We start from the raw sequence: 17,760 nt of genomic DNA, 5'->3' as shown, positions 1-17,760 counted from the left end.
GAGGATGACAGACTGAAGGCCGAAATACTAAATGTCTTTTTCCAAAGCTGTTTCACAGAGGAAGACTGCACTGTAGTTCCTTCTCTAGATTGTCACACAGATGACAAAATGGTAGATATCAAAATAGACGACAGAGGGATAGAGAAACAATTAAAATCGCTCAAAAGAGGAAAGGCCGCTGGACCTGATGGAATACCAGTTCGATTTTACACAGAGTACGCGAAGGAACTTGCCCCCCCCCCCCCCCCCCCCTTCTTGCAGCGGTGTACCGTAGGTCTCTAGAAGAGCGTAGCATTCCAAAGGATTGGAAAAGGGCACGGGTCATCCCCATTTTCAAGAAGGGACGTCGAACAGATGTGCAGAACTATAGACCTATATCTCTAACGTTGATCAGTTGTAGAATTTTGGAACACGTATTATGTTCGAGTATAATGACTTTTCTGGAGACTAGAAATCTATTCTGTAGGAATCAGCATGGGTTTCAAAAAAGACGGTCGTGTGAAACCCAGCTCGCGCTATTCGTCCAGGAGACTCAGAGGGCCATAGACACCGGTTCACAGGTAGATGCCGTGTTTCTTGACTTCCGCAAGGCGTTCGATACAGTTCCCCACAGTCGTTTAATGAACAAAGTAAGAGCATATGGACTATCAGACCAATTGTGTGATTGGATTGAGGAGTTCCTAGATAACAGAATGCAGCATGTCATTCTCAATGGAGAGAAGTCTTCCGAAGTAAGAGTGATTTCAGGTGTGCCGCAGGGGAGTGTCATACGACCGTTGCTATTCACAGTATACATAAATGACCTTGTGGATGACATCGGAAGTTCACTGAGGCTTTTTGCAGATGATGCTGTGGTGTATCGAGAGGTTGTAACAATGGAAAATTGTACTGAAATGCAGGAGGATCTGCAGCGAATTGACGCATGGTGCAGGGAATGGCAATTGAATCTTAATGTAGACAAGTGTAATGTGCTGGGAATACATACAAAGATAGATCCCTTATCATTTAGCTACAAAATAGCAGGCCATTAACTGGAAGCAGTTAATTCCATAAGTTATCTGGGAGTATGCATTAGGAGTGATTTAAAATGGAATGATCATATAAAGTTGATCGTCGGTAAAGCGGATGCCAGACTGAGATTCATTGGAAGAATCCTAAGGAAATGCAATCCGAAAACAAAGGAAGTAGGTTACAGTACATTTGTTCACCCACTGCTTGAATACTGCTCAGCAGTGTGGGATCCGTACCAGATAAGGTTGATAGAAGAGATAGAGAAGATCCAACGGAGAGCAGCGCGCTTCGTTACAGGATCATTTAGTAATCGCGAAAGCGTTATGGAGATGATAGATAAACTCCAGTGGAAGACTCTGCAGGAGAGACGCTCAGTAGCTTGGTACGGGCTTTTGTTAAAGTTTCGAGAACATACCTTCACCGAAGAGTCAAGCAGTATATTGCTCCCTCCTACATATATCTCGCGAAGAGACCATGAGGATAAAGTCAGAGAGATTAGAGCCCACACAGAAGCATACCGACAATCCTTCTTTCCACGAACAGTACGAGACTGGAATAGAAGGGAGAAGTGATAGAGGTACTCAGGGTACCCTCCGCCACACACCGTCAGGTGGCTTGCGGAGTATGGATGTAGATGTAGATGTAGAATTTGAACTCTTGAATATTTTCCTCATTCATGTTTCTAATGATTTTCCCTTGAGAACCAGCATTACTTTGACATGTATTAAAGTTGTTAATGATGACTGTTTGCCCATCATGATCAGAGATACCATTTATGACTTTTTCTACTGTGGTATGATTAGCTTGTCCATTAGAATGCTTTGTTTTTGGAACTTTTTGGTCAACTTCACCCCATTTGATGGTACCTCCAAAATCTGACAAGTTCTAAAAAAGCTATCCTCAGTGGGCTGTCTTCAAAATCTATGAAAGATAGTGGATTTCCCCTAGCCAATATGTCAGTTTGTTCAATACATTTGGCAGTCAATTAAAAATAAGTCGACATCAGCACATGACAGCAAGCTTGATCATTTCTGTATCTTGTTTTTCACTAATTGAGCTCAATGACTCTGCAAGCAAAACCTGTGCAAATAAAGGCACTACCTCAAAGCCCAAAAGCAGGTCTGGCAGGCCAAGGCATAAAGCCTCCAAATGCTGGATAAAAACCCTAGAATTGGAATATGATGTTCACATTTTCTAACATAGGGGCTAAGAATGGATGTTACTTATTATGAGACAGAGTGGTATTCATTCTTTGTGGATTTTTGGCAGACCGTATAACCTCAGCAGAATGGCAGATTTGGGACAAAGCTTTTTAAGTATTTCTTCTGACAACAAACTCCTTTTTGAAAGTGCAATTGTCTTCCTCCAACGTGACATATGCGAAATCTTCTGCCTCATTTCTTCTGCTTGGTCATCAGGAAAGGTGGACAACACTTTCTCCACAGAACAAATAATCTTAGTGACAAAAGAAGGCTCCTCAGCATGTCAGTATAATTTAGGCCTTTGTCCAAAATGATATAGTGGTGTCATCCAAATTCTTACCCTCAAGTTAAACAAGATCTGTTGTTGGGTGTTGTCATCTGATTTCACGAGTTGAGAACCCAGGCACTAAAATTTTGAAGATTGTCTGGTAGTGACACTCATGAGAAACCAGTCTGATAGTGCTCAAAAGGAACAATCTCTCCATTAGCAAGATACTGTTGACAGCTGTGATGAAACCAAGTGCAGGTAAAACAAATCTGTGGATGTAACATCCATTCATCCATGGAAGTCTGCAGCTTGTGGTCTCGGGGCTAGCATTGCTGCCTCTGGATCACGGGGTCCCAGGTTCGAACACTGTGGATTTTCTCTGCCCAGGGACTGGTGTTTGTGTTGTTCTCATCATTTCATCATCATCGTTCTTGATAGTGGCTAGATTGGGCTGCGTAAAATATTAGAGTGTGAAAAAAATTGGGTCTTTGTACGGGTGTTGATGACTGCGAAGTTGAGCACCGCACAAACCAAACATCATCGTCATCATCATCCATGAGTAACACAAATGCACCATACTATTAGCACTATCTAACAAGCCTCTTAATACTATTGAAATACTATTGACCATTTTGTATTAATGTAATAGACAAATCTTACAAATTTAGGTATAGTATCTACATTATGGTATCTCAGCAAAAAAGTGAGGGCATTCAGCAGCTTCTACATCCTTTTATGTTGTTTATAAAACTCCTGTAGAAATTCAACCATCTCCTCCCCAAACAGGCACTTGATTTAACTGTGATTCGTTTACAGATCCGTCAATGATATTATCCTCCAGTTAACAGTTACAAATTATCTTTATCTGGTACATTCTTAGTTTTCACTTCCAGTGACAAACAAGATAAATGATCACATTTGTATTAAAACATATATGAATACTCCGCGTACAACGAATACTAAATCTTTTGCTCATTCTTTGCTACATAATTTGTCCCCAAAAAATGAAAATAAAGTCGTGTTATATGTATTGTATGAGACTGAAATGTGTGCTTCATTTGTCACAATATTCCTTAAAGCTAGTTGGAACATTAGTCAGCTTGAAGAACCTGAAATGCATGATTTATTTTTCACGTTATATTTTTTAAATTGATTGGTGCTTTTGCCAGGTTAAGGCTGGCTTGAGTAAAAGAGTACTGTATATGTTTCTGTTGGTGATAGTGAGAGTGATCATTTCTTTCTCAGAACTGAGAATCATAGTTCCCAATCAATTACTTGAAGATCTATCCTTAAATATGGCATCTGGCATCTCAGTCATAGCATCTGGTTTTTTTTTTTTTTTTTTTTTTTTTTAAATCTATGGAACAGTCTTTTGGGCAATGAACAGCAATCATATTACATCCCAACCAGGACTGTAACTTGGAGCTTCTATATTTCTCTCTACAAAACCCAAGTGGAGTTTAAATGCTCATTATTTGGACCCAGCTCTTGGAGAAGCAAAGACTGGCTTTTGTAGTACTCTGTCAGCCTTCATCATGCTTAAATGAGGAATTTGTGATCACAGATAATATATACAAGGTGGGGGGGGGGGGGGGGGGGTTTCTGTTAAACTTCATGTAATCTGTACAGTTATCTGAATTTTAAGATTTTTCAAATAAATTACATTTGAAGTTGATTGTCTGTGATATTTCTCTGAGACTGATCTCTTCCACAGAAATTTAGACTACAAGAAAACACTGTTCCTTTTGTGTAACATTTTATAGTAATTTCCTTATATCTTGAGTCTATGTTCACATTGCAATGGAAGTGAGACTGCAAGTGATCAGACTAATGCCAAATTAGTAATATTATGGCAAATCTCTGCTAAATTACAAGGTGTACAACTTTACTTTCACCGTTTTTTCCCCAGCATTTGAGGCTTTAATGAAAAAGATTGGTTACACATGTGTTATTCAATTTTCCATCGCTGGCCACTACTTTCTCTCTTCTTTCGGGCAGTGTACAAATACCACATCGAAGAAATTGTTCATCTTTTGAGCCGATCCACGAATCGATCCAATTTGTGACTTCTTCATGAGATCGGAAGTTTTGGTCAGCCATGCCATGCGCCATTGATCTAAACAGTTGATAGTCAGAGGGAGCAGTGTCTGGAGAATACGGTGGGTGGGGTATGACTTCCCATTTTAACGTTTCCAAGTATGTTTTGACCTCTTTTGCAACCTGGGGTCAAGCGTTGTTGGGCTGAAAAATCTCTTTATTGTGCCTCTCGCTGTATTGCAGCTGTTTGTCTTTTAATGCTCTGCTCAACAAATTAATTGCATTCAATAATGAGCACCTCTGATTGTTTTACTTGGTTTTAACACCTAATTGTACACGATGCCGAGCTGGTCCCACCAAATGCAGAGAATGATCTTCGGTTTGGCCGTCGACGTGGAAGCATGGCCGGGATTTCCCCTGATTTTTTACATTTAGGATTATTGTAATGAACCCATTTTTCGTACCCGGTCACAATGTGATGCAGAAATCCCTTCCGTTTTTGCCTCTGAAGCAAATGTTCACAAACACACAAACACTGTTCAATGTCCCTTCGATTCAGCTCACACGGGACTCAACTTCCTTCTTCCTGAATCATGCCCATAGCCTTGAGACATTTTGAAATGGCTAGCTGTGTCACTCCCACTAATCATGCCAATTCTTCTTGAGTTTGACGCGAGTCTTCACTTAGCAATGTCTCCAATTCTGCATCTTCGAAAACATTCTCTCTTCCACCTCTATGCCACTCTACAATGTTAAAATCACCATTCTTGAAGTGTTGAAACCACCCACAACATGTTCTTTCACTAATAGAGTCATTACAATAAGTACTTGAGAGCATTCGATGACACTCAGCCGCTGTTTTCTTCATATTGAAACAAAACAGTAACACCTCCCGCAAATGATGAGAATTAGGCTCGTAAACTGACATTTTCAATCAAGAACAACTTTACGATGCAGACACAAATCGGCTAATGTTTGAATGAGGCTATGTTGACTGAAGTGCAAGCTAACTGCCTGACATCTGCGATCTGTTTCTTTTAACCACTGCTTATCGTTGTCATCACCTATCAGCAAACGGCAGAAGCAAAGTTGTACACCTTATATTAAGTCAGTCAGGTAAGTATCTGGGAAGTAGTGATACAATAGCCAGTGATATGAAGCCACCTAGAACTTTCCACAAATTCTGATAAAAACAAAATTATTATTATAATGACCAGGGAGCATATATGATCACTAACTGCTTTGGCCGGAAAGAATTGTAGTACTTCCAGGAGGTGAAAAGTTTATTAATAAAGTACAATAAATTTTTCCTATAGTGGTGAGATGCTGAGTCACAGACAGGCACAACAAAAAGATTGTCACAAAATAAGCATTCAGCCAACAAGGCCTTTGTCAAAAACAGACGACAGAAAAAAATACACACAGACACACGTGTAGGTTATACTATTTAGGATGAATAATATTATGCTCTTGTACTGATAAGATGAAAAAGATTTTGTTCTATGTTTATGCTTGCGTTATTTCTTTCCTTTTGTGGAGTGTCATAACTGAAATCCAAGTTTTAATCTGTTGTACTTATACAGAAAAATTAATATCCAAAGGAATATCTGAATGTTGCAGAAATCTAATGATTCAAATGGCTCTGTGCACTATGGGACTTAAAATCTGTGGTCATTAGTCCCCTAGAACTTAGAACTACTTAAACCTGTGGGAATCAAGATGTTACGTATGGTAATATCGAACCCAACATTAAGTATTCGCTCATTTGTAATGAATTAACTTTATTTTGATCATGTCGGTACAAACACATCTGTTCGAATACAGAGTTTGAAACACACTGAGATCAACAGTTTTCAAAGAAGTTCGTTCTCAAAGATGAGGCGGTCGACTCTTGCAGTTGATAACTGCCACTGAGCCCCCGCCGGTAGTGCGGAGCACGGTAAGGATGATGAGAGGTGTGTGTGCACCCGGCCGGCTGATGGCGCAGGTGCACGTGACCGATTGTGTCATGGCAGGCACTAGTGTGAGGCACGATTGGACTGTTTCTCGGTGTCTCGGTAGGCACGACCAGCGGAGGGAAGGAGGCGCGGAAGGCGTCCACAGGTTGACCGTGCCATGCTGCTGATGGCACGTTGGAAGCAGAAGGCAGCAGCGTGTCGGTGGGGAGAACATCGTCGTACCGAGGCCGTGCGGCGCAGCAGGGTTTCGATCTGATCAAAGGCACAGAGTGCGTCAAAGATGCGATGTGATGTATTGCCAAAGTATTTGCCGGTGAGTGCCGCGGTAAGTGCGACATGTCTGGTGACAGTTTGTTATTGGCCTTATGACATAGAGGAGCAAGCATGCTGTGGCTTAACAGGTTGCATAAGAGATGCCAGATGAGCAACACTCCTGGTAATGACAGAGTTATAGAGGCGCTTGATGTTGCAGCAGGGGAGAAAACAGCAAGCTTCACATGACTGACCTTGGTGGTGGATGATTTCGATGTAGACGGAAGCGTCACCTCAGAGTCCGTGGACGGTAAGTGTGTTACAGCGGTAGATGGCAGGATGTTCGAAGCAGAGTTGACAGTGTCGGTGTTTTGATGTGCAAACAAGCAGTGATCGAAGGTTGGGGGGCATGGCCGTGAGCCCTGTGCATGAGGCATGGCGACGGCGAGAGGTGGTGGAAGGTGGACGTGGTCGGTGAAACCGTGGTCGGAGCAGGAAGGCGATGAGACGTAATGTGAACGTGAACAAGTCGAATTGGCGGATGAACTACTGGTCCGTGGTGGAGAGGCAACACAGTTCGATGGAACGAGCTGCGTGTGTGCTGTCACTGTCGGCGCTGCAGTCGATTCGTAAGGGTGCAAGCTGCTCGCGCAAAACTGCTGCATGGTCATGTGTCGAAGCGGAAAGATGCTCACTCGTCAAAGCAGTAACGGCAGATGTGTTGGTCGTACATTGCGGAGGTAGTGAAAGCACTGGAATGCAGCTGGTTATGCCGTGGTACAGAGACAAAGTGTCTGGAACTACCAAGGAAAGGTGGCAGCGGTGTAAATAAGTTGCTTGTATGACATCAGTAATGTAGAATTTCCACTTGAGGCGGTGTGATGATGACAGTTGTGACATCTGGGACGTAGATCCATGTAGCGTGATCGTCAGGGTATTAGTTACAGATGGTAGTAACAGCAAAGGATCGTCAGCAGTCGGAGGCAGAACAATGACAGGAGCATCTCGTTGCATGTCGTGCTCGATCGGTGTCGGCTGCAGCATGTGAAACTGATCTTGTACCAACAAGTTGTATGTTTCAATTTGCTCACGTAGCTGTCGCAGTTGTTCAGGCGAAAATGCATGTAACGGCGAAGGATCGTCAGCAGTCGGAGGCAGAACAATGACAGGAGCATCTCGTTGCATGTCGTGCTCGATCGGTGTCGGCTGCAGCATGTGAAACTGATCTTGTACCAACAAGTTGTATGTTTCAATTTGCTCACGTAGCTGTCGCAGTTGTTCAGGCGAAAATGCATGTAACGGCGAAGGATCGTCAGCAGTCGGAGGCAGAACAATGACACGAGCATCTCTTTGCATGTCGTACTCGGTTGGTGTCGGCTGCAGCATGTGTAACTGATCTTGTACCAACAAGTTGTATGCTGCAATTTGCTCACGTAGCTGTTGCAGTTGTTCAGGCGAAAATGTATGTCGTGAAGCAGTCTGCTGTGTATCACTGAGTAAGATGGGGTCGAAATCAGAATTGGTCTCTATCAAAGGGTAACCTGGCATACAAGACAAGGTTGGCGGCACAGTATTGACATAACAGTTCGAGTAGAAGAGATCGTGTGTGCGATCGCGAATGTGAAACTCAGTACTCAGTGGCGGCAGAGTGAGAACACGTTCACTGCTGTATGAACCATTGATACGACTGAAATCGTCTTCTGGCGTGAGTGAACAAGTTGCGGGCGCGATCGAGCAGTTAACAGCCAGCAGAGTGAAAACACGTTCACTGCTGTATGAACCATTGATACAACTGAAATCGTCTTCTGGCGTGGGTGAACAAGTTGCGGGCGCGATCGAGCAGTTAACAGCCGGGCGGTAAGCGTGTGTAGTGTCAGCGAGTTGTTGACAAGACACGGGTGCGGTATCTGTGGCGGGATCGTATGTCGTGCAGCTGTTTGTTTTGACTGGGTCGAGGTCAGTGATCCAGCAGGCGGCAGCCGTTACGTTGCTGTTGGTAGCGGTCGAGCAGAGTCGGTGCGGCTGGGGTGCTACATAGAGGGAGGCGTGGCACATCCAGTGTTGCACTGAGAAACAGCCGGTATTGTCGTCGGTGTAATTGGTGCATTGTCGTTGATCGGTGTCGGGGCCACCAGTATGGGAATCGAGATGTTACATACATTAAGTATTCACTTGTTTATAATGAATTAACTTTATTTTGATCATGTCAGTACAAACACATCCGCTCAAATACAGAGTTCGGAACACACTGAGATCAACAGTTTTCAAAGAAGTTTGTTCTCAAAGATGAGGCGGTCGACTCTTGCAGTCGATAACCGCCACAAACCTAACCAACCTAAGGACATCACACATATCCATGCCCGAAGCAGGATTTGAACCTGCGACCTTAGCGGTCGTGTGGTTCTAGACTGAAGCACCTAGAACCGTTCGGCCACACCAGCCGGCAGAAATCTAATGTTTTATTGCCATTACAACACTTAGGAGAAGTGGATATGTGTGACTTTGAATATGCAAATGATGTACAAGTATTCAAATAACACAGAACATTACTTTAATAGTTGTTTCTCCTCAGTGAATGCTGGTAAACACTGTGGTGTCACCAGTTCTTAAGACTTCAGTAATCTAGCCATCAGAGGTCTCCCCTTTCCATGGTGACAGAAAACCAATTTAAAATGTCTGTTGCCTTCAAAACCAACATAATAAGTCTTAAATTCATATACGGTATAGTTATCTATAGTTTCTCTATGCATATCAAAAAAGTGTTCCTAATTTTATTTAGAGATGAAGGCTTTAACACATGAAAACTTCCCATCTAGGAAGAAAATTCAAACTAATCACACCATATCTCAAAAAATGTTGAACTGTGTGTGTGTGTGTGTGTGTGTGTGTGTGTGTGTGTGTGAGTCCCTTGGGGCATTGCTGATGGGAATTGTTGAGTCCACTTCCTGTCTCAAATGCCAACTAATTTCATTAGGAGTACACCAATATAAGGGTATATAATAGGTTGTAGGGGCAGAGGGGTAGACCTGAAGGCATGGAGTATCTTGTAAGATGAATGGCAACTTGTAAGTAGCCATAAAAAGTTCCAGTTCTGACCCAGATAAAAATCTTCATACAGATAATACTGATTTATAAATCATTATCTTGAAAGAAATACACCTGATTGCATTAAATTTTTTCTTTTCCCCAAGAGCCAGGGAGAGGGGGGACATGGCACTCCACTGCCCTCTGCCACGGACGCCCTTGTACTGATAGTTTTGTTCTTAATACTTACTTCTGAATCTGTTAATCTCTCATATGATATTTCTTCCAAATGAGCATTGATGCATAGGTCTCAAACATTACTGCATTAATAATCTATTAAACAACCATTGGCAGATTATCAACCAAAATCTGAGAGAGCAATTTAAAATAATTTCTTCGTAATATGTGGAGTAAAAATAAGTTAAAACTCTGAAGTAACGAATATAAATTTTTTAATTCCTAAAAAAAAATGAAGATCACAGATATCAGTGCGCTACACAAAATTGACATTATGATGAAGTCATTTTTAATTAAAGAAACTGATTAATTTTTGTGCAGTGTCAGTAATAACTTGTTTTTCGCTAGCAGATTTTTCTCAGTTTTCTGGTTATATCTTGTGTTACTACTCACTTCCAGTGGTGGATTACTTTCAGTGTTTTGAAATGAATGTAAGAATACAAGTCAGGCGACGTTCATGCATATAGAATGAGGCTTGTTATAAAAATTTTATTGTTCCTATCAGCATTTACAGTGTTTTATACTTTCAGATGGGGATTGGTGTATCGCACATATTTCAAAAGAGCATCATTGTCTTCACAGACAAATGGTTTGCGGTGGTGGCAAGCAACATCATGCCAGTGAACGCCATCATTGTAGAAATTGTTCAACACAGCAAGGCAGTTCTCTGGAGCTCCTCCCTGCTGAGGTTCTCTGTTGTCAGGCTGGGGCCTGTTGAGTCTGCAAAACAATAAATACATGGGAAATTATTGTAAGGTGTAATAGATGTAGTGTTCATTTAAATTACAAATTTCTGATAAAATTTCAATGTTTAACTTAAAACAAATTGATAAAAATGTTCATGAAATATTTTTCAATTTACTGTTCTTCCTTTTTCCTACCTTTTATTTGAGTTCTGTTTGAAACAGTACATTACATTAAAGTTAATTATTAAGTTATTATATCAGTGTGACAGTAACAAATACAGTAATAATGCCAGAAGAAGTGGTCTATTTTGATGCTATATATTTAGTTCTGCAATTACAAAACCAAATGTCTCATAAGCACTTATGGTAGTTGTGTTTGAAGTTATAGGTCCTGACATTACAGTATGTTTAGGAACTTGTTTGTAATTACATATACACAGTATCTCATACAAGTAATATATTTGATTCATCACTTTGACACTGATATATGAAAGCCTGAAATGTATAAGGTGAAAGACAAAGGTCATGGATTTGAGTCCCAATCTGGCACGCAGTTTTAATATATCAGGAAGTTTCATATTAACACACTTTCTGCTGCAGAGTGAAAACTCCAGTCTGGAAGATGATAGCTGAATATAACTTAAAATACACAGGAGTAGTGTAACTGGCAGATATCTTGTGCAGGAAAATTAATTTCTCACTGATTAATTATACATGACCTTGCTGTTTTGTCACATGAAAATTTAAGCAACATTGAAACTCAAGAATACTTCTTAGTTCATGAAAATACATGTATTTAAGCTTTATTGTTTGTGTGTTGTCTTGCAGTCTTCATATATACACATTTGACATTTTTGATTTTGTCACAAACTGTATACACTGATTTGAATTTCTTTTAAGTTTGTCTGGTGAATTCTTTATCAGTCTATTTGTAATTAATATATATTATTTCAGGAAAGCAGTGTTATCATTTGTGAGAAAGTCTAATTTAAGAAATATTATTTGGAATTCAAAATGTAAACAAGAAATAAATGTTAACAGTAATTATGGCAGTAAAAATGAAAGGCAATGTTTCAAGTATTTAAAAGCAATGTTTTCTGCCTAGTAAAAAGTTATAAGTAGCTTGTTACTTCACAAATCCCTTACATCTTTTCCACGACTACATCAACATTTGTATTTCACAAGCCATTGCATAACACACGGTATATGTTACTTTGAACTGGAATTAGTATCAGTCCAATCGCATTTGCAAATGAGGCAAGGTGAAAAAGTCTCCTTGTGTATAATACTATCTACCATAATCTCTCTTATCTTATTATCATCATCTTTGTTCTAGTAATATGATGGAATATAATTGTTGCACAGTCTATCCTGATTACCAGTTACCTGAATCTACCCAAGATGGTTTCCTGAAATAACAATCATATTTCTTCCACTGGTATCCACAAAGTCCCTTAAGCATTTCTGCAAAACAAACAGCTGTTCTTACAGGAAAGATATCCTGAATTTCCAGGTTAGATTCTGTTTATCAAATTTGCATTTAAGCCCCCCCCCCTCTCTCTCTCTCTCTCTCTCTCTCTCTCTCCCCCCCCCTCTCCCTCCCACTCCCCTCATTTTGGCACCAGTTAGTTTTCACTGCTAGTGTCACCAAATCTGTTTGACAAGTGTAATCCAACTCCTGTTAAGCAGCAAAATGAGATCCTTCTGATGATTGTCGTAAAATGTCAGCATGTGTTTGTGTGGATAATACTGGAACTTTTTGTAAATTCTTTTCTAGGTTTTTAAATTTGTTTAGTATGTCTTTTGCTGGTCTTCACTAGCTTTCACTTTTACTTGGAATTATTCATCATGTCTTAGGTTATTTTCCAGAAAACTTATGTTAATAAGAAATGGCAACTCACCCTCCAGTATGACTCCAATCATTTTGATGTCTGTCAGTTGTGGGTGGAAGACGAGTCAGTTCAGCAGTCCAGAACCAACCATTTGTATGGAGGGGCTGCAGATCTGGGCGGTCACAACCCTTAAAGTCACAGAGACGCCCACTTGTCCATATGTAACGTTGGTTTCCTGTGAATGTTGTGAAAAGTTATCTTGTTTTTGTCGTATGCTATTTTGAAAAAAATATTGCCTAATCTGAACAGACAAATGTAGACTAACTCATTATGAAGTATGGGTACCAGTTTTCAGAATTTCGTAATTCAGTTCAACTATGTGTCACAAAAATGTTTATACCTATAAAAAACTTAATTTGCATAATATTCATCTTTTTTGCACTGTTGACATAACAGAACAAACAATTTTATTGCCAACTAACACCAGTGTGTTGGAGTAGTTTCATATTTCACAATTAGGGTTAAAAAATTATTGTGTTAATATATACTAAGTAAAAGTGTGTGTGTGTGTGTGTGTGTGTGTGTGTGTGTGTGTGTGTGTGTGTGGTTAAAAATACTGCACAAAAAAGATAGCAGCAAACAGAAAAAATAATAATCATCATTAGAAACAAACCCGCCTGCTTAATACTATGAAACTGTTAGCTACCAAACCACTTGAGATGAAACAATAAGCTAACCAAAACCAGATAAATTTTTAACAGCTAATGGCCAACAGAAGACTGGGCATGCAGACTGATGAAAATTTGCTTGAAATCTACTGTTACACCATTCATGAGATTATAAATAGAACTTGCAACCCCAGTAAAATTTTAATCACATATATGAAAGTTCTACAAACAAAACATTCATGTTGCGTCATTTATAAGACATATGACTAACTGATTAAATTACTGACCTTCAACAATTCGCTTCTTAATGAACTCGTTCTCAGCTGTAGTTTCTAAACTGACAAGGTCCATACAACGCATGCGACACCAGTTACGACCACCAAGCCAGTCTTCAGGAGTTTGTGTTTGTGAGTCTTTCCATGAGAAGAAATAGCCCTTGCCATTGAAGTGTTCATGAATCTTTCCTGCAGACATAAAAATTGGTATTTTTACTATAATTAAATTTATTAGACAAGACTGTATTCCACAGTTTTTATTATATTATAATTTAGCCTTTGTATGTTATACTTAAAAACACTTCTGTTCTAATAGTGTCATTAGTATCTTGATGTGTGTTTTCTCAGAATATCCATAACTTCACAATAACTTCAAGAAATTAATATTATTTGTAAAAACAACATGTTTTTCTTTGAATATGTGATGCACTTACAAAATAAAATTAGATACTGTGCACACAAAGCATAATACCAAAAATTCATTCTTAATTTAAAATAGTGCCGATAAAAATATGATAGTTCATGCCTCATTATTAGATACTTTTGTAGAAAAAGCTGTTAGAAAATTATTTCTGAACTGTCAAACATAATTTGTCAAGAAAGCTAAGGATAATAATAGATCCTGTTTCTCTAGATTAAAGAGACAAAAATGTTACTTTCATGAAAAAATTTTTAAATAACTCTGAATTACATTATTGAATTACCGTCTGAAGGTAACAATGACTATTACTTTTTGATTTCAAGAATCCTCTTTGTATCATTGCAATTATTAAAGTTCTCAGTTCTGCAACTGCCCTTTCTCAAAAGAATAAAATAATAGTACTTCTTTAAGAAATCCAAAAACTTGCAAAGTCATTTATTAAAATTTATTACGTGATGTCTGAAATACATTTTTCACAAAGGGAAACATTCCACGTGGGAAAAATATATATGACACTCTTACATTAAGTCCTCATCTAATACTGTAGCCAACAGTTTAGTGGTATAGTTCTGCAGTTGACATAATGGGAAGCAGTTGTGATCATGCTGCATGTTGCTGCATTGACAGCCCCAACTTTCACCCAACAGAATGATATGACAGATCACATCCCTTATTAAGAAATCAACTGGTAAAACCAAATAACAAACTACTTATCTCTAATTTTACTCACTTGATCACAACTATACAGTCAAATATTCTTATATTAGTATCATGCTGAAAAACCAAACTGACTTTTTATTGATGCATTTAACATTAATTTGTGTGGTTATCACAAATTTTTCCTTTATAGTCAGCAGCTGATTTGAAGGTTATTAAAGATTTAATGGACTTTACTGCATACTTGCTAGGAAAATCATATGTACACCCAGGAAACAAACAAGTTGATTCAAGCATATTGGCTGTTCTGAACTATTAAGTACATGTGCTGTGGTATAGCGAAGAACCACAGCAATTCTGTCTGTTAATACTGTTCCTAGTTTACATTCCATTAAGAAATTATTAAGAAGAATGAAACCCTAAAAATTAATGGTTGTGTTGGTACTTTTCATTCAATCTGAAATTAAATTACTTTACTTCTTTTAGGTCTGCAATTCTGCATATATATATATTGAATAAAGAATCTGTGAAAAAGCATACCCATATCTACTTATAAGTAGGTATGTCAAGCACCGATATGAACAATAGGTTGATCTCCCTCGTGCCTTTTTCTAACTGAGGAATCACATTAGACAGCCTTAAATAAAAGGACACATATTTAATGTGAAAATTAAAACACTTCACATTTTTGACAGATAAAAGTCTAGCATACTCCAACAGAAAGGTGTCAATTCTTTCAACTCTAGTGTTAAAGAGACCACAAAAATTGTTAGGTCTCCGCAAATCAATAACTTATGGTTATGATGGAAGTTTAACCAAATGAAATTTTGCAATGACTTGTTAGCACCCACATGTTGATGGTTGTTTTGACATACTACGATCCACGGAAACGGCTGCTTGAAATATGCACAACACCACAGATGCAGATCATTGCAGCCAGTATTATGCTATGGGGGACATTCACCTCAGCTTTCATGGGTTTCCTACCATAGTAATTGAAGGCACCATAACGACTGTGGAGTATGTGAGCATTATTGCGGACCACATTACATGCATCACTTCATGCTTGATATCTTCATTGGTGGCAATGGCATCTTCCAGCAGGATAAATGTCCACGTCAAAAGACCAGAATCTTGGTACTTGTTTGAGGAGGATAATAAGGAACTCACTTGGTCATTGCCTTATCTGAATCTGGTGGAACACATCTGGGACACTATCTAGTACCAACTCCACTCCTATACACGAGTGTTGTGTGACCTGTCCATTGACAACTGGTGCTGCTTACCTTAGGGAACCTACCAAGGCAAATCTGGGCCATTCAGAATTGTGTTTCAAAGGTGACCAACACACTATTGAGCAGGTGGTCATAAAGTTTTGGCTCATCAGTTATGTGATTCCACAAACTCAATTCTGACAGAATTAGACAAGAAAATTACTGTGTTTACATTTTCTAAGACCTTATCAAGGTCTTCTGTTGCATAGGTAATAAAACTCTACTAGGGAAACTAAAACATTATGCTGTTAAAATAATCCCCCTTGCATAGATAGAGTCAATTCTAGATGGATTGTGGTTGTGGAAGAGATTTTTGCCATTTATGAGTCTATCAAGTGTTATGGCCTAACAGATAGTTTTGTGCAAGACAGGTGTATGTTTTGCATATTTATTATTGTAGATTGTGAATGGATGCTGAGTAAATAATATACTATAGAACTTAAACTGCCAGAATGAAAGAAGTAGGCCTACTGGTACTTTTTCTATTTGGCTTTAACGTCAAAACAGTCATACGTCATAGAATTCTGTCTTAAGGTGAAACAGTTGTCAGCAGTTAGTTAACAACTGTTTATAAAGTATAATGAATTATTGCTCAGTTTGTTTTGTGATGATGTCAGATGCTTATCATGTTGTGGAATATTGGCCTTCACTGACTTAAACTGACAATGATATTTGTGCAACACATTTAGAACAAATTATTCTTAAAGATTCAAGAGTAAATAGAGTACAACCTGACTCCTTCAGAAAGAAATGGTTTGTTTGTAAAATATCAAAGTAAGGGTTTATCATATATTACACAGAACTGTGGTACTATAAATGAAAGTTAATTAAATAATTCATCCATACGTCATTACTTGACATGCAATATGATGTTTTTTTCTATTAGCCTATGAATAGTTTAGCCATTATATTAATCAATATACATGTTTCTGTATCTGTTATTCATACTCACTCTGTGCACAGAGAGTTGGAACAGGTGGCTCTAAGATACGACCTGCTGGTTGTGGTTGAAACTGTGCATTGCAGAATGATGCCAGCACAACCACAAACAGTGCCTGCATCAACATCTTCCTAGCAGAGCTGTAAACAGTGCAGCAAATTAGACAGTGTAAGATATTATATGGTGCATAGAAACATTTATTCATGCTGTGCATTGAACAGAAGCCAAGAAAATGCGCTGCTTAAATGTTATTCAAAAATGTGAAAGACTTTATATTTTTCAGTGTAAATTTTTATTGTGTAGCTTTATTTTCCTTAACTGATTAATATTTTGATCTTGTGGCATAACTCTTTTTTGAAATTCATCTCATTCCCATCATTTTCAATTTCAATTTTGCTTTAACACACACACACACACACCAGTTTAATACTTCGTGTCCAGAAAGACATTTGGGAACATAAACAAATAATATGGAGAAAAACTAAGTGTTTTTAGTCAAAAAGAGAAGAAATATATAGAAATTATGTACAAAATCTTATCAGAATTTTGAGGTATCTATGCATGCATGTTTTTGAGTATTATTATTGAGGGGCACCTGTACCTGATACTAATATACATAGTATTCGACTTTATTTTTATGCTTGCATGTAAGTATAGTTTAATATTTTTGTGCTATCTGTCTTAATACCATGGTACAGATACAACATATGAATAAATGAAATCTTACTGTCATTATTACAAATGATAGAAAAGGGTAAATATTGAGAAACCACATTTAAACTGTTTAAATGAAAGACACTTAAAAGGTTATAGTTTTCTTAATTTGAAAAAACTTTCTGAGAGGAAAAACTGAAAAATTTATAGGCCAGGAATATTGATTTACATTGGGACAAACTTCTCTTCAGAATAAAATGAACCTACGTCTACAATTTTTCATTTCTTTTATCTGCATACAATAATGTGATGTTGAATTTATGGGATGGACAGATAAATCTTTAGGAATAGATAATAGTAGTTT

The 17,760-nt window shown here is 38.5% G+C and overlaps 2 protein-coding genes across 2 annotated transcripts in view; one reads left to right on the top strand and one right to left on the bottom strand.

Moving 5' to 3' along the window:
• The window catches only part of LOC126234502 (uncharacterized), a 115,963-nt gene extending 105,229 nt beyond the window's left edge, over nucleotides 1-10,734 (top strand). The window contains exon 5 of the mRNA XM_049943196.1: nucleotides 10,520-10,734. The gene's annotated coding sequence lies outside the window, so the exon portion shown is untranslated. The remainder of the gene's footprint in view (nucleotides 1-10,519) is intronic.
• On the bottom strand, nucleotides 10,464-16,981 carry LOC126234501 (uncharacterized). The gene is made up of 4 exons (XM_049943195.1): nucleotides 16,755-16,981; nucleotides 13,463-13,639; nucleotides 12,577-12,742; nucleotides 10,464-10,709 (listed from the first exon to the last, which is right to left on the bottom strand). Exons 1-4 carry the CDS (start codon nucleotides 16,954-16,956, stop codon nucleotides 10,508-10,510), a joined length of 747 nt encoding a protein of 248 aa, XP_049799152.1. The 5' UTR covers nucleotides 16,957-16,981; the 3' UTR covers nucleotides 10,464-10,507.
• Nucleotides 16,982-17,760: the final 779 nt, after the last annotated feature.

Source organism: Schistocerca nitens, chromosome 2 (assembly GCF_023898315.1).
Source record: "Schistocerca nitens isolate TAMUIC-IGC-003100 chromosome 2, iqSchNite1.1, whole genome shotgun sequence".
Classification (NCBI taxonomy): Eukaryota; Metazoa; Arthropoda; class Insecta; order Orthoptera; family Acrididae; genus Schistocerca; species Schistocerca nitens.
Note: the sequence above shows the minus strand (reverse complement) of the source record. Positions and strands in the feature narration are given on the sequence as shown.

What these genes read in the sequence shown, in the direction of transcription:
- LOC126234501 (XM_049943195.1), bottom strand. Translation starts at nt 16,956, where the DNA reads ATGCACAGCATGAATAAATGTTTCTATGCACCATATAATATCTTACAC. An exon ending in TAAGAAGCGAATTGTTGAAG is followed by an intron (nt 12,743 to 13,462) that starts GTCAGTAATTTA and finishes CAACATTCACAG; the next exon opens with GAAACCAACGTTACATATGG. An exon ending in GATTGGAGTCATACTGGAGG is followed by an intron (nt 10,710 to 12,576) that starts GTGAGTTGCCAT and finishes ATTGTTTTGCAG; the next exon opens with ACTCAACAGGCCCCAGCCTG.